Below are 26231 nucleotides of genomic sequence, written 5' to 3' on the forward strand. Positions count from 1 at the left end.
ACAAGGGGGATACTTGGATCATCGCGTCGCTGTACGCCCAGTTCTGTCATTGCATCAAACCATACGCAGACCTCATCAGAGATGTTGCGCAATACGCTGGCAACAAAAAACTTCTCATCTGTGCAGACATAAATGCCAGATCAACCCTGTGGCATTCAGACAGAACTGACGACAGAGGTAGAATAATAAATGACCTCATCCAAGAAAACAGACTACACGTACTCAACAAGGAAGAACATCACCCGACTCACATCGGACACAACGGTCATTCATTAAACATAGACATCACCCTCGTTAATAATGCCGCCATCAACCACGTACGAGACTGGACCGTACATGACCAGATCACTGCTAGCGACCACAACATCATCACACTAACCTTAAGTGGTACAGCAAACGTCAACACAGAAACACTACCAAAAAGACTATTAGTTGACAAAACAGACTGGGACAGGGCCAGACAAAAAATACATGAGCACATACCGCAAGACATCACCGGCAGTGTTGATTACAGAGCACACATGCTGACAGATATCATCACACACACACAGAACACCTGCATACCCACACAAAGAATGACAAAACACCAAAATATTCCCTGGACTACACAATTAACACGTCTCAAACAAGACTCAAATCGTAAACGTAAGCTTTACCAACGAGCAATTTCAGATAGAGAAAGACGATTACGACTACACGACTACCGGCTTGCCAAGGACAAATATGAACTTGAGCTGAATAAGACCAGGAAAGACCATTGGAACAGCCATGTAGCAGCACAAACTAAACATTTGGGGGAACCATACATAATCGTGACAGAGAAAATTAAGAGCCCAGCGACTAAGGGCTGGAGACGCACAGCGGAGTTCCTGCTGAGCAAACTCCTGCCCGACGACATCGCAAACACAGACACACCACAACATGCAGCACTGAGACGCGAAGTAGACACAGTATACACCACACCAACCGTCACCTGTCCATTTGCACAGGAAGAAGTGGCGACAGCGATCTCAGAACTCAAAACAAAAAGGCGTCTGGACCGGATGGTATCCACTATGAGGTACTGAAACAAATTGCACCGCAGATCACCCCGTTTCTCACAACGTTGTTAAACGATGCTTTAAGGCTGGGCCGTATGCCTGCAGTGTGGAAGACCTGGAAGGAAGTTATCATCAAAAAGGCTCCAGACACAGACCCATCAGACCCCAAGTCATACAGACCAATTTGCCTTATCAATACACTCGGTAAAGTACAAGAAAAACTACTCTGCAAAAGACTACAAACACACCGAACACTACGGGGACTGACACCACACCAAAACGGCTTCAGGGAAGGGAAATCTATAGACGACGCAATTAACAGAGCACTCCAAATAGTACACGACACACCCTCCAAATACACACTTGCAGTTATGATAGACATCTCAAGTGCCTTCGACAACCTCTGGTGGCCGGCCTTGTTCAAGAGGCCCAGACACCTGCAGGTACCGGAGTCTCTGTACAATAGTTTCATGGACTACTGCAGAGACAGAACGGTCGTTTGGCAAATGGACAACCAGAAAGTGATTAAACGAATTAGAAAAGGCTGTCCACAAGGGTCGATCTGCGGCCCCATCTTCTGGGACATAGTTATAGAACCGCTCCTACAGTTACTAGAGGAGCACATCTTGACAGATGGAGTTGTCGCTTATGCTGATGATCTACTCGTCGTAGTTTCAGCAAACAACCGTGCCCAGCTAGAAGAAAGAGCCAATGGAACACTTAGGACAATAACCCAATGGTGCACAGATATTAAATTAAAGATAGCAGGAAACAAAACAACTTATACATTGCTAAAGGGTATCCTGCGCAGGAAGCCAATAGTCAAAATCGGGGACACAAACATAAAAAGACTAGCAGTCACACGCTATCTAGGAGTATACATTGATGAACGATTGAACTTCCACGAACACATGCGAATATGCACAAACAAATCAGAAAAAATACTACACAAACTGGCTAGGCTAAATTCGGAACAATTCAGACTACCCCTGTCAGTGACACTAGCATACCATTGCGCTCTCTTCGAGTCAGTACTATGCGTTGCTGCCAGTACGTGGGCCCACAGGTTAAATCTCTCAACCAACAGAACCATTGTACGTCGAGGCCAAAGAAGTGTTCTACTTCAACTAACAGGGGCATTCAACACAACATCAAATGACGCACTATGTGTCGTCATGGGAATCTTCCCCATAGATATCACCATCAGGTACCGCGCAGCAATGTACTGGCTTAGGATGGAGAGAATAGACCAGGTTCGGCAGATCACTGGTGTACCGATTGAGACAACACGCCAACTCAGAGCATGGCGAGTGGATACCTGGCAGAGCGAGTGGGCCAACAGCGATAAGGGCCGCCACGTACACAACTTCTTCCCTGACATCCGGGAAAGACTAAAACTAAAACATATTGATCCCAGCCGCGGTATGGTACTTTTCATCACAGGACATGGCCCTTATCCCACGCACCTGTACCGCAGCAGACTAATAGATGCACATGCGGGGAAGAAGGTTCCCCTGAACATACTGTCTTCTTCTGTGGACAACGTACGAACATAAGACACACAGTACACATAACTCGCCTGAACACACAGAGCGAACTACATGCCATAATACGCGACCCGGAAAGGAGGACTGAACTCAACAAACTAACGGACGAAATCTCGAAGATCCAACAAATAGAATACTTGCCCAACAGACCCTACAGAAGGCAAGTAGGTCCAAACAGACGTCACGATGCCCAGGGGGACACAGATATGATTAGCACCACGAGTAATGAAGAAGAAACACATAAAGACCAGGGCACCCACACAGATATTGAAGCGTCCAGCGCGGATGATCCATAAAACAGATTGCACCTTATATGTAAATAGTTAACAGCATCTCCATGTCTAATAAGAGCTTAAAGCTAGGTACCTCTTCAAGGGACCTACGCCTTCCGAAAGAGGCAGCGCACAGTCTGGATGGAAGGATCTTAATTGTGGTCCCTCTCTTTTTAGCCCAACCCGACGGATACCTATGGTAGATTGGGGAAAACCACCGCTCAGGCTATGTTGCTGGCGGGGCCGGAAGGTGCTAACTGCCACACCACGTATCAGTGTTAAGTCTCATTGCCTCAGCGTGAACTGTTTGTACAACCAACCTACACAGCCTATACCTCAACCTCCACTGCACTAACAATTTCTGATCTGAAGCTTAAAGTTAGGCACCTCTTCAAGGGACCTACGCCCCCCTGGTAAAGAGGCGGCGCACGTCCTGGATGGAAGGATCTTAATTGTGGTTCCTCTCTTTTGAGCCCAACCCGACGGATACCTATGGTAGATCGGGGAAAACCACCGTTCAGGTCGTGTTGTCGGCGGGGCCAGGAGGTAGTTGCGCCTGATGTACTCTACTAGGAGCATTGTAGCTCAACACAAACCGTTAGCGTCATTACCTTATTACTTTTACCACAAGTACCCTTTCATTAGCAACTTTGAGCCAGGCACAAAATCAGTTACCTCTCTATTGTATATCGTAAATAGTTTAGCAGGCTGGACATGGAGGTCTTAGTCTTAGTTTCTAGCTCTAACGTACCCTAATTTCTTCTAGTTAAGGTAGTTTCAAGGATGGTAGATGTTAAAGGCATGGTGAGCAACGGCCAGCGTCTTGAGGGTCATTCCAAGACCCGGGCCGCCGCCCACAACCAGGTGACGGGCAATATATACCTATCCCTTCCCTACTCAGTTCTCTTCCTTCCTTCTTTCTAAATATTTAATTTCGTTTTGTTTATTAATATCTTACTTGATTTTGTATTAGTTATAAGTTTTTCTGATGCTGCACAAAAAAAAAGATATCAAATGGATCTAAACAGAGCCCGCCTCCACGTGGCGGGACACGGGCAACGGTGTGAGTGGGGACGGGAGCCGGTGTGGTGTTACTTTCAGTCACTCCGGACCCCGGACCCAGTCACAGCGGCTAAGTGGCAACATACGACCCACCATAGAAATTAGACGGTGGGTCATAAAATATAAGCAGCTACTGAAAAAAAAGTGAAAGAAAAGTGTCCATATGTCTTATATATGACGAGCTACTATTCTGTAAGAATTTACAGCAATGTTGCTTTGGACTGTATAACAAACGATCCTGCTCAGCCGGCCGGGGTGGCCGAACTGTTCTAGGCGCTACAGTCTGTAACTGCGTGACCGCTACTGTCGCATGTTCGAATCCTGCCTCGGGCATGGATGTGTGTGATGTCCTTAGGTTAGTTAGGTTTAAGTGTTTCTAAGTTCTAGGGGACTGATGACCTCAGAAGTTATGTCCCATAGTGCTCAGAGCCATTTGAATCATTTGATCCTGCTCATTCAAATTATTACAGTGTGTCCCGCCGTTTGACAGTTGTGCACTAGTCAACGTAAATTATTATGATCTGAAGATGGCTTGCGGATAAGCCAAACTCGAAATGTGTATTTGTGATCCTGGATATTAACGATTTTTCGGAATCCACAATTTTTATATTGTATAAATCCTCCCATTCTATGGCCAAGGTACAGCAATCGTGTTATATCTTCAGTAGGAAAAGCATTTTAGGTTGTAATGGCAGCAGAATCTTTGTTTACACGTTTTGTGAGCGATCTTCAGAACACTGCTATATTTATGTGTCAAAATTAGAAGTGTGGCCGTACCTTAGCACCAAAAATTTTTGCTATTTATGTCTAATAGACGGCAAATCATCGAGTAAAACTGAAGTGATATCAGATGTTCCCCAGGGAAGCGTCCTGGGACCTCTGCTGTTCTTGATCTATATAAATGACCTGGGTGACAATCTGAGCAGTTCTCTTAGGTTGTTCGCATATGATGCTGTAATATACCGTCAACCGAAGACCAGTATCAGTTGCAAAGCGATTTAGAAAAGATTGCTGTATAGTGTGCCAGGTGGCAGTTGATGCTAAATAACGAAAAGTGTGAGGTGATCCACATGAGTTCCAAAAGAAATCCGTTGGAATTCGATAACTTGATAAATAGTACAATTCTCAAGGCTGTCAATTCAACTAAGTACCTGGGTGTTAAAATTACGAACAACTTCAGTTGGAAAGACCACATAGACAATATTGTGGGGAAGGCGAGCCAAAGGTTGCGTTTCATTGGCAGGACACTTAGAAGATGCAACAAGTCCACTAAAGAGACAGCTTACACTACACTCGTTCGTCCTCTGTTAGAATATTGCTGCGCGGTGTGGGATCCTTACCAGGTGGGATTGACGGAGGACATCGAAAGGGTGCAAAAAAGGGCAGCTCGTTTTGTATTATCACGTAATAGGGGAGAGAGTGTGGCAGATATGATACGCGAGTTGGGATGGATGTCATTAAAGCAAAGACGTTTTTCGCCACGGCGAGATCTATTTACGAAATTTCAGTCACCAACTTTCTCTTCCGAATGCGAAAATATTTTGTTGAGCCCAACTTACATAGGTAGGAATGATCATCAAAATAAAATAAGAGAAATCAGAGCTCGAAAAGAAAGGTTTATGTGTTCGTTTTTCCGGCGCGCTGTTCGGGAGTGGAATGGTAGAGAGATAGTATGATTGTGGTTCGATGAACCCTCTGCCAAGCACTTAAATGTGAATTGCAGAGTAGTCATGTAGATGTAGATGTAGATGTAATGCGTTACCCACTGTACATGAAAAAAATTCTGAAGATACCTCAAAAAGGCGAGACGCTTCAGTAAAGCTTCTGCTGTCGTTACAAACTAACCGGTTTTTTCTACTGAGAAGCATTTATATTAGTTTGGTCCCCTCAAGCGTCATACTTCAAGCGAAAACTTTCGCGATAAGGAGATGCAGAAATAGAAGTCGTCACCTTGTCCGAAACTCAAACCAAAGAATCATGCCGCTGCCTTAAAGGAAAATTTGGAAGGTTCTCCATGCATAAGAAAATCCACGTTTGCTATATATAAAAAAAACCGAAGTCGTACAGGATACAGTAGGTAAAATCTTCACACTAGAACACATCACACGATGTTGACTGAAGAATCGTGCACGCAAGTCATTTAGGGTACACTTTGGGTAAAACTAATGAAGCTATTTGTCGTCACGCCAGATGCTAATGACGGGGATGCAAACACTTATATTATCTGTGAGGAAATGTTATTCTGTAAAAACAATAATAACGTCCAACCAGGTTTGAACGAACTGAAAATGTTGTGAGGATTAAAAGCTAAATTTTAGTGGGAGAAACGTAAATTTAAACCGTTCACGAATTGTTAAATATGCTATGATTCTAACTACATGAGTAATCGTTAAGAATCAGATGTTTCATACACTGACAGTCACATTAATACGATCACCTGTCAAAAGCCTGAATAACCGCATTTTGCAGAGCGAGGCGCGCATGAAGAGAGTCGCTGAGGTTCTGGAAGATACCGACGGGGATGTCGAGCTGCGCCGACTCCAGTGAAAACTGCGCTAAATTTCTCATTTGAGGATCCTTGACGCGAACAACCCAATGGAGGTGGTCCCACGGAATCTCCACTGGCTTTAAATATTGGGAATTGGTGGTGAGGGTCCCCAAGGATAGATGCGTATTTTGTTGATCCGTTGTGCCTTCCAGAATGACGAGATCACCCAGAGAATGCCGCGAAAACTTACTCCAGACCACAAAGCTCCCTCCTCCGGCCTGGACCCTTCCGAAGACGGTTGCAAAATGTCTATTTTCAGGCTTTTGCCTCCGTATACACCAAAGGCCATCTGTCTGATGGAGCGTAAACGTGATTTATCTGGAAAGTCCACCTGCCGCCACTCAGTGAACGGCCACTTGAGTTACTGTATAAATTCCAGCCTTCGTCGCATGCATGCATGAATAAGGTGACCGCTGCGGAGGGCTGTACGCAGCAACGTTCTCTAAACGGTCGTTGATAGTCACTTTTGGCAGCTCCTTGGTTCATCTGCTTCGGCCGTACACTTCACCACAGTTGTCGTTAAAATGGTTCAAATGGCTCTGAGCGCTATGGGACTTAATATCTGAGGTCATCAGTCCCCTAGACTTAGAACTACTTAAACCTAACTAACCTAAGGACATCACACACATCCATGCCCGAGGCAAGATTCGAACCTGTGACCGTAGCAGCAGCTCAGTTCCGGACTGAAGCCGTCTTTCACCCCTGTCGTCTATGGCCCGTGGTGCATTGCAGTGGCCTCGGCGTCGGTTTTGGATACAGCCATTTTGCCATACACAGTATAATTTAACCATGGCAGCACGTGAACAGTTTACAAACTTTGCCGTTTCGGAAATGCTTCCACCCTTCTTCCAGAAGCCACCATTTCCTTTTGGACGTCAGATAAATAACTTAGTTTCCGTATTACGACAACGACTGCAGTCTTTTTCCGCGTTCCCCTACTCGCTTTATATACCCTCCATCGCTCATATTGCCACCAGCTGTCAGACAGTGGTTACTGCACGTTGACGTCGATCGCAAGAGGTGGTCGTATTAATGTGACTGACCTTGTATAAATAAAACTATGTAGAGGTACACTGTCGAACGATCACTATGGTTTACATGTAAGTAATGTAAATGATAGCCTGATCGCCTTGCTTTTTTAGGATGCTTAGACATTGTTGTTTGTCTACGAAAGAGAGCGCTTGAAAACACTTGTATGACCAATAGTAAAATGTTGCAGAAAGGCTGGGAACAAATTATATTGCATGAATGCTATACATTGAACATTTATAAAGAAGGGGGACATGAAATGTCTCGGGTTTCACTGATGGCTGAGTGTAAGAGAACTGGCATACATCTACATCTACATCTACATAACTACTCTGCAATTCACATTTAAGTGCTTGGCAGAGGGTTCATCGAACCACAATCATACTATCTCTCTACCATTCCACTCCCGAACAGCGCGTGGGAAAGACGAACACCTAAACCTTTCTATTTGAGCTCTGATTTCACTTATTTTATTTTGATGATCATTCCTACCTATGTAGGTTGGGCTCAACAAAATATTTTCGCATTCGGAAGAGAAAGTTGGTGACTGAATTTTCGTAAATAGATATTTCACTGTAAAAATACAGCAACCAGCCACTTTTTAATTCGTTTTATTTATGTCAATATGCATTTCGGGTTTGCACCCATCTTCAGCTGGCAAATTACATGGATTCTTCAGTTACTACAGTAGTACAATCTCGACAGCAGTTTGGATCCTGCTGTCGAGATTGTACTACTGTAGTAACTGAAGAATCCATGTAATTTGCCAGCTGAAGATGGGTGCAAACCCGAAATGCATATTGGCATAAACAAAACGCATTAAAAAGTGACTGGTTGCTGTATTTTTACAGTGAAATATCATTATCCTCGGCCACGGAGCTCAACAGTCCAAATATAATGGACAAATTGTTGTCGTAAATAGGTCTCGCCGCGACGAAAAACGTCTTTGCTGTAATGACTTCCATCCCAACTCGCGTATCTATCTGCCACACTCTCTCCCCTATTACGTGATAATACAAAACGAGCTGCCATTTTTTGCACCCTTTCGATGTCCTCCGTCAATCCCACCTGGTAAGGATCCCACACCGCGCAGCAATATTCTAACAGAGGACGAACGAGTGTAGTGTAAGCTGTCTCTTTGAAACGCAACCTTTGGCTCGCCTTCCCCACAATGTTATCTATGTGGTCTTTCCAACTGAAGTTGTTCGTAACTTTTAGACCCAGGTACTTAGTTGAATTGACAGCCTTGAGAATTGTACTATTTATCGAGTAATCGAATTCCAACGGATTTCTTTTGGAACTCATGTGGATCACCTCACACTTTTCTTTATTTAGCGTCAACTGCCACCTGCCACACCTTACAGCAATCTTTTCTAAATCGCTTTGCAACTGATACTGGTCTTCGGATGACCTTACTAGACGGTAAATTACAGCATCATCGGCGAACAACCTAAGAGAACTGCTCAGATTGTCACCCAGGTCATTTATATAGATCAGGAACACCAGCCCAGGACGCTTCCCTGGGGAACACCTGATATCACCAGTTTTACTCGATGATTTGCCGTCTATTACTAAGAACTGCGACCTTCCTGACAGGAAATCACGAATCCAGTCGCACAACTGAGACGATACCCCATAGGCCCGCAGCTTGATTAGAAGTCGCTTGTGAGGAACGGTGTCAAAAGCTTTCCGGAAATCTAGAAATACGAAATCAACTTGAGATCCCCTGTCGATAGCGGCCATTACTTCGTGCGAATAAAGAGCTAGCTGCGTTGCACAAGAACGGTGTTTTCTGAAACCATGCTGATTACGTATCAATAGATCGTTCCCATCGAGGTGATTCATAATGTTTGAATACAGTATATGCTCCAAAACCCTACTGCAAACCGACGTCAATGATATAGGTCTGTAGTTCGATGGATTACTCCTACTACCCTTCTTAAACACTGGTGCGACCTGCGCAATTTTCCAATCTGTAGGTATAGATCTATAGGTGACCGAGCGGTTGTATATGATTGCTAAGTAGGGAGCTATTGTATCAGCGTAATCTGAAAGGAACCTAATCGGTATACAATCTGGACCTCAAGACTTGCCCGTATCAAGCGATTTGAGTTGCTTCGCAACCCCTAAGGTATCTACTTCTAAGAAACTCATGGTGGCAGCTGTTCGTGTTTCAAATTCTGGAATATTCCATTCGTCTTCCCTGGTGAAGGAATTTCGAAAAACTGCGTTCAATAACTCCGCTTTAGCGGCACAGTCGTCGGTAACAGTACCATCGGTACTGCGCAGCGAAGGTATTGACTGCGTCTTGCCGCTTGTGTACTTTACATACGACCAGAATTTCTTCGGATTTTCTACCAAATTTCGAGACAATGTTTCGTTGTGGAACCTATTAAAGGCATCTCGCATTGGAGTCCGTGCCAAATTTCGCGCGTCTGTAAATTTTAGCCAATCTTCTGGATTTCGCGTTCTTCTAAACTTCGCATCCTTTCTCCGTTGCCTCTGCAACAGCGTTCGGATCTCTTTTGGGTACCACGGGGGATCAGTTCCATCTCTTACCAATTTATGAGGTATGAATCTCTCAATTGCTGTTGCTACTATATCTTTGAATTTGTGCCACATCTCGTCTACATTTGCTTAGTTAGTTCGGAAGGAATGGAGATTGTCTCTTAGGAAGGCTTCTAGTGACACTTTATCCGCTTTTTTAAATAAAATTATTTTGCGTTTGTTTCCGGTGGATTTGGAAGAAACGGTATTGAGCCAAGCTACAACGACCTTGTGATCACTAATCCCGGTATCAGGTATTATGTAATGGTAGAAAATTAAAATTTCGTATTTAAAAAGTAGTGACAATTTCAAGAACCGGTCTTCAGTCCTCAATATATTGCCATCTAGGAAACAATGACTATAAAAAAAATGCAAATGACAGATTACGCAAAGTCAGCTTTATTCTCCCGCTCGGTAGGTGAGAGGCACAAGAGGTAACATTAATGTGTGTCACGATCAAAAATATCATCGTTCACTATATACCCACTTTCGGTGTGTATCGTGGTCTTAAGTCTAGAGACCGAGAAGTACTTTTGTGAAGCTAGAGCAATTTAAGAGCAAATAGCGTCATTTGTTAAAGTTCTCTAACCACTTGTTGTTACTTAGTTACATGGTTATATTCTCCTTCTTTCATTATAGGGGGAAATAATTTATGTACTAAGTATGCTATAAGTTACTGTAATATACCGCCTCATTTCTTTCTAATTCCTGCTACTTGTCGAATCACACTTTTAGTGTATTTAGCTTGCAAATAGATTTTATAAAATATGAAGCCTATTATATCTATTGGATTGGTACCCTAGTGAAGAGAACCATTTTTAGTGTGAAAGTGGAAGCTGTTTATGGGTGTATATACCGAACCTCTTTCATTGTCCAATATGGGAGGTTATTACATTGAAGGAAAGTTCAGTTGTCTGGAAGTTTTCCTGAAGCATCCAGGCAAGTGTAAGTGGGTGCGCTCTAGACAAAGTTCGCTGTTCCTGATACAACTTTACAACTAAATTCGCATCACAACGATTCAGTGACAGAATACGTAGACGAAAGTGTGAAAGGAACCTTCTTTCCGAACACTTTTCGCAAACTTTTTCTCTTTCTAAATTTTCTTGTTCATAAAAGAATTAGGTGACTTTACCTGTCTTGGTCTGTTTCCACCATCTGTTTCTGTTTAGATCTACTTTCTTATGCTTTGACTCTACTCGTAATTCACATCTAATGTCCTCATTTTTGTAACGATATTCTCCGGTGCCCCCTTCAACACAATCAAGAAATCTCATTTCTTCAGTCCAGATCTTGTTCATATCCATTTGCGTAGGAACCCAGGTTTCAGATTCGTTGAACATAGTAAGTACTGCCATAACTTTGTGTCTCTTTCGTGGCCTTTTTTGTGTAACTAAGTCTTCACAGAATGTTTTAAATTGTACAATCTTGTTATCAATTTCACTGTCTAAGTTGCTACCTGTGACACAGGAGAGATACTGGAAGCGGATTACCTATTCCTGCATTACATTATTTATTACGATTTTTGACCTTATAAGCGATTTTCCCTTGAGTGGCATAACCATTGTATTATTAGTGGAGATGATCGCATTATATTTGCAAGCCAACAAATTAAGATTATCATCTTTATCTTCTTAACTATTCCCTCATCTGCTTATAACAGAGTATTAAAACATTTGTCCATGTTGATCTTCATGCCGTAGGTGATACTTCTTTTCGAAGCTTTAACTGTGTAGCTGTTGAATAGAGTTGCAAACCGGTCATGTTCCTGTATAATTCTCCGTGTGGTTGTTAATTGTTTAGCCAAGTTATCTTCATCAACGATTGTAATTTTTGACTCTTTGTAACTAGCTTCTGGACTGTTGATTACATACGCTGGGAAGCCACTTCTTTCCATAATCTGCCACAGCAGACGTCTGTTGAATTCGCAGAACGCTTCTTCATGATGTACAAATGCTATGTTCGTCTTTAAGTTAAATTCTTTTCTCTACCTGTTGCTTTAGACCAGAAGTAATTTTTGGACCAATATTTCACAATTCAAAAACCACGGTGATGGTCTCTGCTAGAGTACCTTATTCAAAAGGCCAAAGAACCCTGTCCGAATACTACTTTCAGGGAAAAGGCCGAATGGCAAAATATTAGATCATTTTATTATAATTTGAACAAAATGAAGTACTTAACATTAATATAACCCATGTCCAAAGAACTGTGCCGGCCGCTGTGGCCGAGCGGTTCTAGGCGCTTCAGTTCGGAACCGTGCTGCTGCTACGGTCGCAGGTTCGAATCCTGCCTTGGGCACGGATGTGTGTGATGTCCTCAGGTTAGTTAGGTTTAAGTAGTTCTAACTTCTAGGAGACTGATGACCTCAGATGTTAAGTCCCATAGTGTTTGGAGCCATTTGAACCATTTCCACAGGACTGTCTATCACATTTTTTACTGTCACTGGACACTAACGTTTGGCCTAATATAGTACATAATAACAGTGTCTTCTCTCAATGTACAAATAACAATAAACAATACAAGTCTCACTCTGGTGGGTCTGTAGCGAGACAATGCTGTCGTCTTCGGCGATGATTGCAGAGAGGCCGGGCGGCACTACGCTATGATGTAATTCTTCAGCAGGGGCGGCGTATGGAAACTCCTGCAAGCTTGCCTACGCTGATATCTCTCATTCGTCGCTGCGTCTGGCAGTGAGTGAGCTTACTTGTGGTTCAGACGTGAAGTACCGAGTTTGTCATGATACCTCTTTCTTCAGGTGACACCACATAAACAGTACTTGACGCGACCGGCACTACGATCGTGGTAAGTCAAAACAGACGTAGACGAGAAGTGGGATAGCATTTCATCCAACTATTCATTGACGCAACACTAGTCTTAAGCGTACCGAAGGATTGCAAGAGGTTAGTAAGCTTGTGAGTACATTGCAGAGCGAATTGTCCGACACAGTGCGCTACATCGGAGAACAAACTGCACAGATTCAAGCAGCGAACTTGTTACGGCACTGACCTGTAGCAGGTGGCAGGTCTCCTCCGAGGTGAGGTCGCATCCCGCCTCTGACTGCGGGAACGGTGGCAGCGGCGGCGGTGGGACACGGAACACGGGCGGCGGCTCCAGGTCAGAACAAGCAGCATCCATCCTGCAACACGAGAACACCAGCTGCCACGTACTCTTGTTACCCAAACATTACGGCCACTGGCCATCGCGAGATTCAGTGCAGTCAGCAGTCAATGTGAAAACTTTGTTTGGTAAGGAGAGCAGACGGGGGCGAGACGAATGGGAAACCATTCTAGAGTCTATGCGGGCAGCAAATGGGGAAAGCCACAGAAATATGGGACTTTGACAAAGGGCACACTGTCATGACTTGGCGACTGGAAACGAGCATTTCGAAAACGGCGAAGGTGGTGGGCTGTCGGTGTTCTACTCTCGTGAGTGGAGCTGATCATTTCAACCTTCAGACTCGCACGTCAACTTTGTCATTGTCTTGTCGCTTACTCGCAACCGCCAAGGCCCGGTAGAAGCAGGGCTGTTCTAATTTAGTCCTACCCAGAACATCAATACGGTTCAAAACAAAATTAAAAACTCTGAAAATTTAATTAACATACAAAAGTCACATAGCTAGCCTTACACATTTTCAAAAGAGCCAACATACTTTCTGAAGATAGCTATTTACTGTCATAATTTATTTTATTAATGTTTTTAACTTTTCTTGCAATATGAAAACACAGTTAGACAACTTAACATTTACAGTTTCATAAAAAATTTTAACTTTATGAAGAGTCACAATGGCTAGCACTCCATCTTCAGGCCACGAGTGGCCTACCGGGACCATCCGACCGCCGTGTCATCCTCAGAGGAGGATGCGGATAGGAGGGGCGTGGGGTCAGCACACCGCTCTCCCGGTCGTTATGATGATATTCTTGATCGAAGCCGCCACTGCTCGGTCGAGTAGCTCCTCAATTGGCATCATGAGGCTGAGTGGTTCAAATGGTTAAAATGGCTCTGAGCACTATGGGACCTAACATCTGAGGTCATCAGTCCCCTATAACTTAGAACTACTTAAACCTAACTAACCTAGGAACATGTCACACATCCATTCCCCAGGCAGGTTTCGAGCCTGCGACCGTACTGGTCGCGCGGTTCCAGACTGAAGCGCCTAGAACCGCTCAGCCACTCCAGCCGGCCATGAGGCTGAGTGCACCCCGAAAAATGGTAACAGCACATGGCGGCTGGATAGTCACCTATCCAAGTACCGCCACGCCCAACAGCGCTTAACTTCGGTGATCTCACGGGAACCGGTATATCCACTGCAGCAAGGCCGTTAATCACAATGGCTATAAACTACAATTTATTTTAAATGCAGTAATTTATAGGTCTTCGCTAATTTCCCGGGTCTTGTCTCACCTGCACTATATCTTAATTTTGACCAAACGAGCCTGTAGGTGGAGAAGATTCAAGGGATGAAGTGCAGGCAGGACAAGATAATGGGCACTGATAAAGTAGTTGTAAGAATGTGTTTGAGCTTTGAATGAATTAATCACAGTAATTTAAACTGAAGTGTTTAAACAGTACCAAAAAAGCAATAAAGCCCATAAAACCCAAATTTACCCACTCGGTTCTTTCTTTAAAATACCCTTGTTTAGGAACGTGGGTGCACTCAACGACTGTGATATGACATTTGAATGATAGAGCATAGCAATAGGTCGTCCTTTTCTTCTAGGTTTTGGCCAAATCTAGATTTCGGCTAGTGCCTAACCATTACCAATGCACCATTTTATCATATTAATGCATGTTCTAATACGTCAGTCCGCTGTTGTTCAGGCTTCTGTCACAGTTCTTTCAAGACTACTGTATAAAATAGTAGTCTTGAAAGAACTGTGACAGAAGCCCGAACAGCAGGGGACTGACGTCTTAGAACATGCACTGATAAGATAAAATGGTGCACTGATAGTGGCTATGCACTAGCCGAAATCTAGATTTGCCGAACAAAACCTACAAGAAAAGGACAACTGATTGCTGTGCTCTGTCATTTGAAAAACCCTGTTTTATCCCAGCTCTCATATAAAGCGCAGTTGGGTCAAGACCTGGTGACTGACATCAGGCTCAATGAGCTTACGAGAGCATTCCTGTGCTCCCATAGATCGTATGACACTCTACAAGTGTTAGTAGAGGGAACGCACATGCTACAGGTCGGTCCCTGAAAGAGGTGGAATAGTTTCAGCTGGGGTAATTTCAAATTACTACTTCTTGAATTCGGTACATTTAATGTCATATTATAGAGAACCCAAGCCAGTGTCAACGGATTTTTCTTTGTTCTGGAAATGAGAGTGCTCACTTTTATTTTTATACCTCCTACAGTTCATGAACAGTGGTGTGATAAAATCATAAAAACTTAAGTATTTTTTTCCGCTAATCGTCTTATTTTAGTATTCGCCGTTACGCACAAAATTTAAAAGGTGCCATTATGGACGAACGTTCGGGAATGTCGCCGGATATCGCGTAAAAATAGTTAAAACTGGAACGCAAACTAAATTTTGTGAACAGTTTTACAAGAAAAGGGTTCCTTGGATTTCTTTTAAAAATCTGAATAATGTTCCTTAATTACAGAAGAAACTGTCCACCAGTATTCAGCTTTGGACCATTATGGCTACCGTCATCATATTTTCCTTTCTGTTTGTTCTCTTGCCCTCTAGATTCTAAAAAAACTGCTTCATTATTTTCATGAGATAAGGGAAAGAGGTAGGACGTATATTGGACGACCAAAGGTTTATTAATACTTAATTTCCGATATTGGTTGGAAGGGACATCTGTGGTACTGTAGGTTATATCCAGTGCCAAAAACGAGGAATGGGAAGGGCAAATCGTATGTCACATCTTAAGGGCTACTCATTGAAATCAAGAAATAACTTCACATATTGAGTATGATTCTAGCGGACTGAAATTTTCCTTCTAGGTACATGCTCAACGAGTGAGAAATATAGTTACGATGCTTGCGCACGATCTGACGAGAAAATACGAAAAGGAAAATATTATGATGATGAATTCAATAAACGTGTGATTGTCATCCATTATCACACTTAGTCAATTCCCGCTACGAGTATGACCGGGTCGCCTTGCTCTTGAGCGCTTTTATTCGAGGCACGAACCACTCTCTACCCCACTCCTGAACAGCTGCCAAGATCACGAGTAAAGAGCGAGCTTGATATGTGTGGTTATCCCTCGTGAGTATCTATGGAAAGCGGTGCAAAGATGGTAAAACCACGAACAGGCGACAAGGTGTTCTACGTCCACGCCTTATTACCGATGGTGGAGGCTTGCCTCATCCGTAAAGCAGGATAGTTGCCGATCTGCGGAAGATGTGATGAAAGAGTAAAATACTACTGCAGGCACCACTGTTTCTGAGCCTGTCGTTCAGCGCACGTTGATGAGGCTCCGCTGCAGATGACGAACCCCTACTTCTTCCCATACTGACCCAACGACATCGTCAGTTACGAATTGCTGTGGGAAAGGGATCATCGAGATTGCACTGTGGATCAATGGAAACGTGTCGCCTGATCGGATGACTGACGTTTCGTGTTACACCAGATGGATGGTCGTGTCCGAATGCGCCGTCATTTAGGCCAATGGCTGTTCGAAACGTGCACAGTGCCACAGACACACGCAGTGGAGGCTATATTATGTTATGATGGCCGTTCATGTGGGCTTCTACCTGTTGTAGGAATGTACCATGGTAGCTGTGGATTATGTGAACATTATTACAATCCACCTGCATCCCATCGTACTTGATGTCTTTCCCAAGACCGACGGCATCTTCCAGCTGGATAAGTGTCCGTGTCACAAGGCCAGAATGATGCTACAGCTATTTGAGGAGCGTGATGACGAACTTGGCACCAAATTCGGACACCTAAGCATATGTGGGACGCCGTCGAGGGCCAGTCTGTAGTCAGAAACAAACGACTCGTAATTTACGGGAATTGCGTGACCTGTGCGTATACATCTGGTGCCACATACCACAAGAGACTTACCTATTCTAAATCACACCATGAAGACTCAACATTGTATTCAGTTACAAAAATTGAACAGCGCGCAGTTAAGCAGTTGGTCACAACGTTTTGGATCATCAGTGTATCTGTGTCCACCACCTAGCCTGCATACGTCATAATCTGTCCTAAGTAGGAAGGGAAGAAATATATTTGCCGCAGCATATTCGTCCTCCTGTTCCTCTTAGAGAAAGATCTGAGTTCAGTGTGGTATCGGCGACGAGACAGAGAACATGATCCAACTGAGGAAACGGGTTAAGTGGCGCCGTCGTTAAGGGGGACGTTCGTGAAATTGACCAGAAATGTCCATTTTCAATTTATTTTTTATTTATTAGTAGATCTCATGGACAACAAGTTCCCAAAGTTTCAATGATAAAGTCGCATTCGACGTGACGCGACCTTGTGGCCACGCCCAATTTTTGAAGCAACACTACAACGTTAGCCCGCTATCAACGTTTTCGTGGATTACTTTCAAGCAAACTTGTACGGAACGGATTTAGAAGACTGTGATATATACCCTTTGGGTTTATAGATCATCTGTGACTCTGTTCCTTATCTGAGAAACAATAACAAATTGGTTGCTTTGTTTATGAAGAAGCAATTCCAGTTTTGCATTGTGCTACTGGAGGATTTTCTCCAGCATTGCAACTTATGATCCAGTTCTTGTATTTAATGCTGGGAACGTAGGAAGGATGAAGGTATTAGACAGAAATGGCTTTAAGATTGGAAATTTCATTCAAGACATCCTGAGAAAAATAGATTACAGCACCTGGAAAGTTAGTTGACGACTTGGTGAAGGAAAGGAGGCAGAAAACAAGAAACCAGAAGAAGGGAAATAAGACCCTGAGATCAGATCTGGGACCTTCTGGAAAGGTGACCTAAGAAAAAATGTTGAACTTCAAATTGCATTTCCTGAAAATTATGTTTTATTACAGTTTGTGTACTTGTTTCTCATACAAGAATAATAAAATTTTGTACACTTATTTCTAGAAACCCAAATGATTTCGCAACAGTAACTTTGAAAACTCGATTAAACAGAGAAAATTTTGTAGATCTCTCTGTAATAGTTTTTGAAAGAAAGGTGGATACATTATTTTTTGAAAAAAATATTTTTAAATTTCATAATAACATTAAATATATATAACCCAAGAAACTGAATAGTAAATGCGTTAATTTCAAGTAGAGAGTGGCACAAAATTTCATTGCCGTATCTTCAGAATTGTGAATTTGGTGCATCTTTTAAATAGCAAAGAGTTTCCTTGCAAGATTAAACAAATACTGGATGATTTATTTGAAAAGGCAGCACCAATTTCCATCCCCGGCGTTCCCCAATCGGAAGGATGATTTGGGCTTATCGTTTCGTCGGCAAATAGGTCACTAGAGACGGAACGCATGCTCGGATTCGGGTAGGATGGGGAACGAAATCTACTGGAAACTTTTCAAATGAATGAGTCCGGCGGTTGCCATAAGGGGAGACGTTGCAGTTGCAACAACAACAACATCTTCAGGATTGTGAATTTGGTGCATCTTTTAAATAGTGTGTGTTTTTTATGAACGTCTCCCCTTATGGCAAAAGCCGGACTCATTCATTTGAAAAGTTCCCAGTAGATTTCGTTCCCCATCCTACCCGAATCCAAGCATGCGTTCCGTCTCTAGTGACCTATTTGCCGACGAAACGATAAGCCCAAATCATCTTCCGATTGGGGAACGCCGGGGATGGAAATTGGTGATGCCTTTTCAAATAAATCATCCAGTATTTGTTTAATCTTGCAAGGAAACTCTTTGCTGCAGCGGCATAGTCGCACATCGTATCTCGTCGTTAAAAGAATATGTCAGAAGTTTGGATAACTAAGCACCCTCAGGCTTTATTAATGCTACGTTCGAACTATATAAAAACTACACGTGAATATGTCTTTTTCTTTTTCTGTTTGAAAAATCAGTGTTCGAAAAAACAAATCCCTATACGGAAATGCAGCACATCACTAAGAGAAGGGGACCGAGCGCAGCTTCATGATGCTCATAAGGCTGCAAGTCAAGAAGGCGAAACGTTTCAGCAGAGTGGGTTTCTTACAGGGGTGTCCAGATAAGAAGGTGGTGCGCAGTTCGCATAGAACGAACTGGATATGAACCCAACACTTCGCCTGAAGGTAACGGCTAGGAAACACTTAGAAGCTGTGAGACAACACCCGAGAAGGTTTCATCAAAAAATATTCCTTATTTTCATCGTCCTAATAGTTTTTCATCTAATTTTCTAGGCTCTCAGTGTGATGTACATCAACCATGCTGCCGCTTGCAACATCGAAACCCGACAGAAATATTTTTCATTACAATGCTCCGGGAGATCATTCAAATGTTTTTGCTGTTCTTCTACAGAGGGTCTGAAAATTGTTGACACTCCTACTGAAAGGTGAGTACCTATAGGGTGAATCAGCTAAACCATGCACCGAAAATATTGCGGAAATGGAAAGTGTTATTAATGTGCGATTTTCACAAAATGAATTGGTAGTCATAGATTCGTGTTGTTAGCCAATCAACAAAAAAAAAAAATGGTTCAAATGGCTCTGAGCACTATGGGACTTAACTGCTGAGGTCATCACTCCCCTAGAACTTAGAACTACTTAAACCTAACTAACCTAAGGACATCACACACATCCATGTCCGAGGCAGGATTCGAACCTGCGACCGTAGCGGTCACGCGGTTCCAGACTGAAGCGCCTAGAACCGCACGGAGCCAATCAACAGATTGTAATAACATTTAGAAAGTATGTTTTAATGCAAACATACACTTTTTTAAACGAAACACTACCTATTGACATAAACAAACTAAAAGCAGGGAAAATTAGAATTCCAGTGGTGCTTATTGCACGATTCTACTGCGAGTCATTTACGAGATATCGTATTTTCAAAAGTTGCCACTACGGTACTTGCACAATACCTCCTGTAACCCACATTGAAGAACAACACAAGCGCACACAGTAACGAGACAACTGCCCATCACGGGTTGTGTTCAGACTGACCACTAGCAGCGACAATATAGGCTTCCAGTCTGGTATCTAACGACAGCTACTCACATGCTAGCACTTCAGAAGAGATGTCCGAGCAGGCTGCTGTAACACGTCGATGCACGTCATCGGGTGTAGCTGACATGTCCTTGTAGACAGCGCTCTTCAGGTTGCCCCGAAAAAAAAAAAAAATCCACAGGTGTTAAAGCCGGGGAACGGGTCGGCCAAGGCCCTCTACGTTCAGTATAACGATTTGGAAACAATTCTTGAAGACATACTTCGTGCACTATGGGGATAACAGCTGTCATGTTGGTACCACATGTTCCTTCTAGTCTGTAGAGGCACGCCTTGTAGCATCTGTGGAAGATGGTTTGTTAGGAGGCTGCGATACTATGCACGCTCAGCGTTTGGTCTATAAAAACATGGGCTTATGAACTGTTAGTTCAATATCCCACACCATACGTTTACACTACATGGACGCTGACGTTCCACCCTACCAAGTCAAAGAGGATTTTCAGCAGATCAACAGTGCATGTTTTGGTGGCTCACCTGGCCATTATTCGTAAATGTGGCTTCATAACTAAGCATTTTGAGGTCGTTTTTGGGTCTATGAAACGAAAACTGAATCTAATCTAATATCTCTAACCTAACAAAAGTCTTTTTTGGCAGACTAGCCTGATGTAAGGTAAGGCAGATAACCGTGCGGTGATTAGTGGCAGGGTCATGCAGTTCGGTACTTTATAGTCCTGCACTATGCAGACAGAGCAGAGCTGAGTTATCCATTGCAAGGTAATAAAGAATTGCAGGGTCTAAACGAACCTTCTGAGCTGAAATTAGGGCAGTACACATTTTCAAAATTTTAATGACAATAAGTAGATGTGTTTTTATAACAGTGCACAGTTTCCACACGCATCAGTTAGTCTTGCGTGTGGCTGTTTTGTGAGGAAGCCATTCTGCTTATTATTGATAACCATTCCATGCATTCAGTTTCATGTATAAATAGTCATATTTAAATGTGCGACACTATAATCGGAATTTAAAAACTTTTTCTTTCATACTTTTAGAGAGAGGTTTTGACACACGCTGTTTCCACTTATCACGTTTAGGCGAAAGAGTTTCATTACCAATAGATGCATATTTTGAGTACTCGGATGAAGGAATTGCTAGTTTACACTCGCCAATAAGCCTAGGTTACGCCAAATGGCATTTTTTGGAAAAATTTTAAAAAATGAGGGGACTATATCATTGAATTTACCTTGTACGAGAGAAAGGGTCAGTGTTTCAGTATGGCACATAAATGTTGATGATATTAGAGACATTTTGTTTGTGTCATTTTTGTGCATGCCCAACACTAGACTGTGTCAACCGTCAAGTTAATCTGAAGTGTATTTTTGTTTATATGGTTTTCTAAAGTAATTGCAACGCGAATGTTTCGTTGACATGGTTGAAGTGGAATAAGATGTCGCCTTTTAAAAAAATCTCTGTTTTGGGTGCTTAATCTCCGAGTGAAATTAAACCAAAGTTACAGTTGGTTGTTACTTTACCCGTAGCAGTTAAGAAATTGAAATGTCTCGGTTGATTCAGCCACACTTCATTTCGATTACCGTACGTATTTTTGCATATCGCCTCTTGGAGAGTTCTTCGCTATATTTTCCGAGCGCTTGCTGGTCGACTTCAATGTCCATCTGCTACACAGCAAGTACTTAAGTTTCACTGGCGATCTTTGGAGTGGTTATCTCAGCCAATCAACGGTTAGGGCGTGGTGGTGCCATGTGAGTACGGTATATTTGAAGGAGAGAAGGGAAGTAGTTGCAAGGTGGCAGCTGCCAGGAGTCATTTGAATAGAAGCAGTTGTGCTACCCGATATTATTGCACTTGGCCTCGCGTGCCCGTTACAGGAAACACGTGGTGACGTTACAGTAGAGAAGGACAGTGGTGACTAAGCAAAACGCACTGCACTGTGAATGGCATCAAGACAGCTGCCCATATATTATCAGATGGTTCAGCGTGACCTAATGAAATATCACGATAAAAACTCACGATCAGGCGACCGAAAAGCCCTCAGTCCCAGCTGCAACAATACTGTGGTCGACTTACGCTGAGGCAGTCAGTCTGCTGCTGTCACATGAGCGCAGCCCTAAGCGGACTTGCCATGAAGTGCAGTGCATATTATAATTAGTGCATTAGTTGGCACTGTCAAGGAGACAGTACGAATCTTCCCTTACCGATTTGATTCGTATTGTCGGGAGGTGTAGAGAACAACTACGAATTTAGCATACGTAAAAAGGAAAACGCAACTTTTAACCGTTTTTGAGAAAACCGAATTTGAAAACTATAAGAGTGCTCATGGTTCAAATGGCTCTAAGTACTACGGGACTTAACATCTGAGGTCATCAGTCCCCTAGACTTAGAATTACTTAAGCCTAACTAACCTAAGGATATCACACAGATCCATGCCCAAGGCAGGATTCGAACCCGCGACCGTAGTAGCAGCGTGGTTCCGGACTGAAGCGCCTAGAACCGCTCAGCCACAGCGGCCGGCAAGAGTGCTCATGCTGTATGCTTTGTAGGGCCACTGGTGTTCACGGGATCCGCAGCCGAGCGAGTAAATACTTAGTTCACGAGCGCCAGGTCTTTGGATCGAATCTCGCTGCCAACGTTTTATATTTAAATCTCAATTAAGTCTAACAACAGATTTATTTTGACCATGTGCAGTATAAATATGTAATAAAAAAGTTCAAATGGCTCTGTGCACTATGGGACTCAACTGCTGTGGTCATCAGTCCCCTAGAACTTAGAACTACTTAAACCTAACTAACCTAAGGACACCACACACATCCATGCCCGAGGCAGGATTCGAACCTGCGACCGTAGCAGTCGCATAAATATGTAATAATTCATCGACTTTTTTCCTAATCTAAAAGCAGTCGAGAAAGCAGAATCTTTCTTCTATAAGGAGACTGGGAATCAGAAAAGGATACGCAAGAACTTTCAGTCAAATCAGTGAAGCCATTTTATTTATATTGTTGTATCTACGTTTGTGACAAGTATAATGTGTAATCTATGCACGAATCTGGGTGGTACTGACCGTAGAAACACGGAAAGCAATAATCATCGCGACATACAGCAGAATTAAGGACCGCAGAATTGTGCGTATCCATGGTTTTCTTTCCACTGTGTCTACTGCAATGTAAACTTGGTTTGCATTCGTAAACAGTTCTCAGTCGGCATACAATTGCGTACGACGCATGTCGAAACTTAGCACCGAGAATTGGTGCAGATAATTCACAAAAATTACTAGTACCGGCAGCGAAATTGGACCCAGAGAACTCGCTCTTATGAAAATAAGCGCTTACTCTCTAGGCTGTAGAGTCGTTGCGTATTGCCGAGTATAAAAAGTACAGGGTGACAATTATTTAATTACAGGGAAAAAAACATAAATTAGTTACAAACTACTGCGTGCACACACTTTATTCAACAAGTAAACGTCATTACAGATATTCGGATTTAGGTTATGACATGTTCGATATGCCAGACGTCATTTGCGGTGATGTGACGCACACGAATAGCGAAATTCTGCTTGACGCGCTGAAGTGTCGGAAAATCGATGTTGTCGATGACCTCCTGAATGGCTGTTTTCAGCTCAACCATGGTTTTGGGGGTTATTGCTGTTCACCTTGTCTTTAATATAGCCCCACAAAAAGGAATCGCATGTGTTCAGATCTGGAGAATAAGGTGGCCAATCGAGACCCATGCCAGTGGCCTCTGGGTACCCCAGAGGCCGAATGCGGTCCCTAAAGTGCTCCTCCAGGACATCAAACACTCTCCTGCTTCGATGTGGTCGAGCTCCGTCTTGCAGAACCACATCTGGTCGAAATCAGGGTCACTTTGTACAATGGGGATGTAATCGTCTTCCAAAACCTTCACGTACCGTTCGTTAGTCACCGTACCATAAAGGAATATCGCACCTATTATTCCGTGACTGGACGTTGCGCGCCATTCACCCGTTGAGGATGAAGAGACTTCTCGATCGCGAAATGCGGATTCCCCTTCCGCCAAAGGCGCTAATTTTGCTCGTTGGCGAGCTCATCCAAATGAAAGTGGACTTCGTCGATAAACCAAACAATACTAATTCCCATCATGTCCCGCTTCCAAAATGTTTTGAGCACAATGGGACCTCACATCTGAGGTCATCAGTCCCCTAGAACTTAGAACTACTTAAACCGAACTAACCTAAGGACGTCATACACACCCATGCCCGAGGTAGAATTCGAACCTGCGACCGTAGCGGTCGCGCGGTTCCAGACTGAAGCGCCTAGAACCGCTCGGCGACACCGGCCGGCCGCCCCGCTTCCAGCCGTGCAGTTTAAACGTCATAACGCAAACCGTTCGGAAGTTATGACGACTTTGTTTCAGATAATTCAATAATTGTCACCCTGTATACAAGCGCGCCTAAAAGTTTCAAACCGGATTTTCTCAAAAATCAGTAGAGCGTTGTGTCTTCCTACTTACAGTCCTAGTAGTACCCTACCCAATTTAGCAGTACGAATCATTTCGGCGAGGGAAGTTCGTACCGTTTGCTTGTGAGCAGTTTTGCACTGGAAGTGCATGTTGCGAGTTAGTGCGAGCAGGCAGTGCTGAGCTGGAAACGGCCCATTGGAAACTGTTTTTATCAGACAAGTTGTGGTCTGATAATTCTGCTGTCACTCAGTTGACGAGAAGGAACGCATGATATTGGTATTGGGAATGAGAGTGAATATTTATTCCGAGCGGGCAAGCTATGTTTTATGAATGAGTGTTGCTCCTCTCTATGCTTCCTGCCCCACGATGCTAGGTATTAAATGTAGCAGATGTATTAATTTTTGCGAGGGTTTGCTGTAGTAATTATTCTAAAATATCTGGAGTTTATCTAAATTTTTCAATTTCTTTACCGTGGTCAGACTATTGCTCCCATCTCACGTTTATCTAAAATAATAATAAATATTTAGAGATTAATGCTAGTGTGAATTTTTAACTTGTTTCCGACTCAGTGCAATGTCAATGAGGACTGACAGATGGCCAGTTTTATAAAAGTAAGATAAGTCGCTCTGCTGAACGACGAATCTGCGCCTGCCGAATTCTTATCTCATACTTTTCTAGTGGTATGGCATTGTCAGTCTATGTCTGAATAATTGTGGGTGTGATTTAATTCTTTATTCTCATATATAAGGGTAGAAACTGGCCGTTACCAGCCTGCAGTGGTTGTTTATAAATCGAGCTACACCACAACATCTCTAAAATACTGACAGACTGAACCTTAGCGCGATAAACATATTGGTATCTGTAGAACCGTACTTAGTTTTATAAAAGTAAGATAAGTCGCTCTGCTGAACGACGAATCTGCGCCTGCCGAATTCTTATCTCATACTTTTCTAGTGGTATGGCATTGTCAGTCTATGTCTGAATAATTGTGGGTGTGATTTAATTCTTTATTCTCATATATAAGGGTAGAAACTGGCCGTTACCAGCCTGCAGTGGTTGTTTATAAATCGAGCTACACCACAACATCTCTAAAATACTGACAGACTGAACCTTAGCGCGATAAACATATTGGTATCTGTAGAACCGTACTTAGATTTAGTCATATACTCTTCGATTAACAGACGCCATACGAAATATGACATTACCCTTGGCGAAGTTTATCCACGTGAAGGGCATAAAAAGTTTTAGCTAAGGATGAAAACGTCAAGAAAGTGAGCAATACTGTGACGAATAATAGCGATTAAATGCGCTTGAATGGTTTAGCACTGTTACCATATCATAAGAAAGAGTACAGCGCATTCTACGTAAAGGATAAACATTGAAAGGAAATATTTGAGGGTAGACCTATGCGTGATAGTTACGAATATCAATTGAAATAAATAAACAATATTTATGTTTGAGTTACGTGTTTCGATTATACCTACAATATCGGAGGGCTTCATTCAAATTGAATGTAGCTTAGATTATTTATGAGTACGAACTAGTTGTATTACGTTAATCTAAATTCTGCAGAAGTTAGTGTTTATAACTATTTGTATATTTCAAATGATGGGTATCGGAAAGTATTGGGTAAGAGCAGTCACACACTTGTTGAATACTGTCAAATGTAAATGAAAAGAGGATTGCTTG

The 26231-nt window shown here is 42.9% G+C and overlaps 1 protein-coding gene across 1 annotated transcript in view; it reads right to left on the reverse strand.

The window, feature by feature from the left end:
* The window catches only part of LOC124796340, a 415424-nt gene that overhangs the window by 55147 nt on the left and 334046 nt on the right, over nucleotides 1-26231 (reverse strand). The window contains exon 2 of the mRNA XM_047260474.1: nucleotides 13049-13178. Coding sequence (XP_047116430.1) covers nucleotides 13049-13177 — 129 coding nt within the window. The 5' untranslated portion in view covers nucleotide 13178. The remainder of the gene's footprint in view (nucleotides 1-13048; nucleotides 13179-26231) is intronic.

The sequence above is a fragment of the Schistocerca piceifrons genome, chromosome 4 (assembly GCF_021461385.2).
Source record: "Schistocerca piceifrons isolate TAMUIC-IGC-003096 chromosome 4, iqSchPice1.1, whole genome shotgun sequence".
Classification (NCBI taxonomy): domain Eukaryota; kingdom Metazoa; phylum Arthropoda; class Insecta; order Orthoptera; family Acrididae; genus Schistocerca; species Schistocerca piceifrons.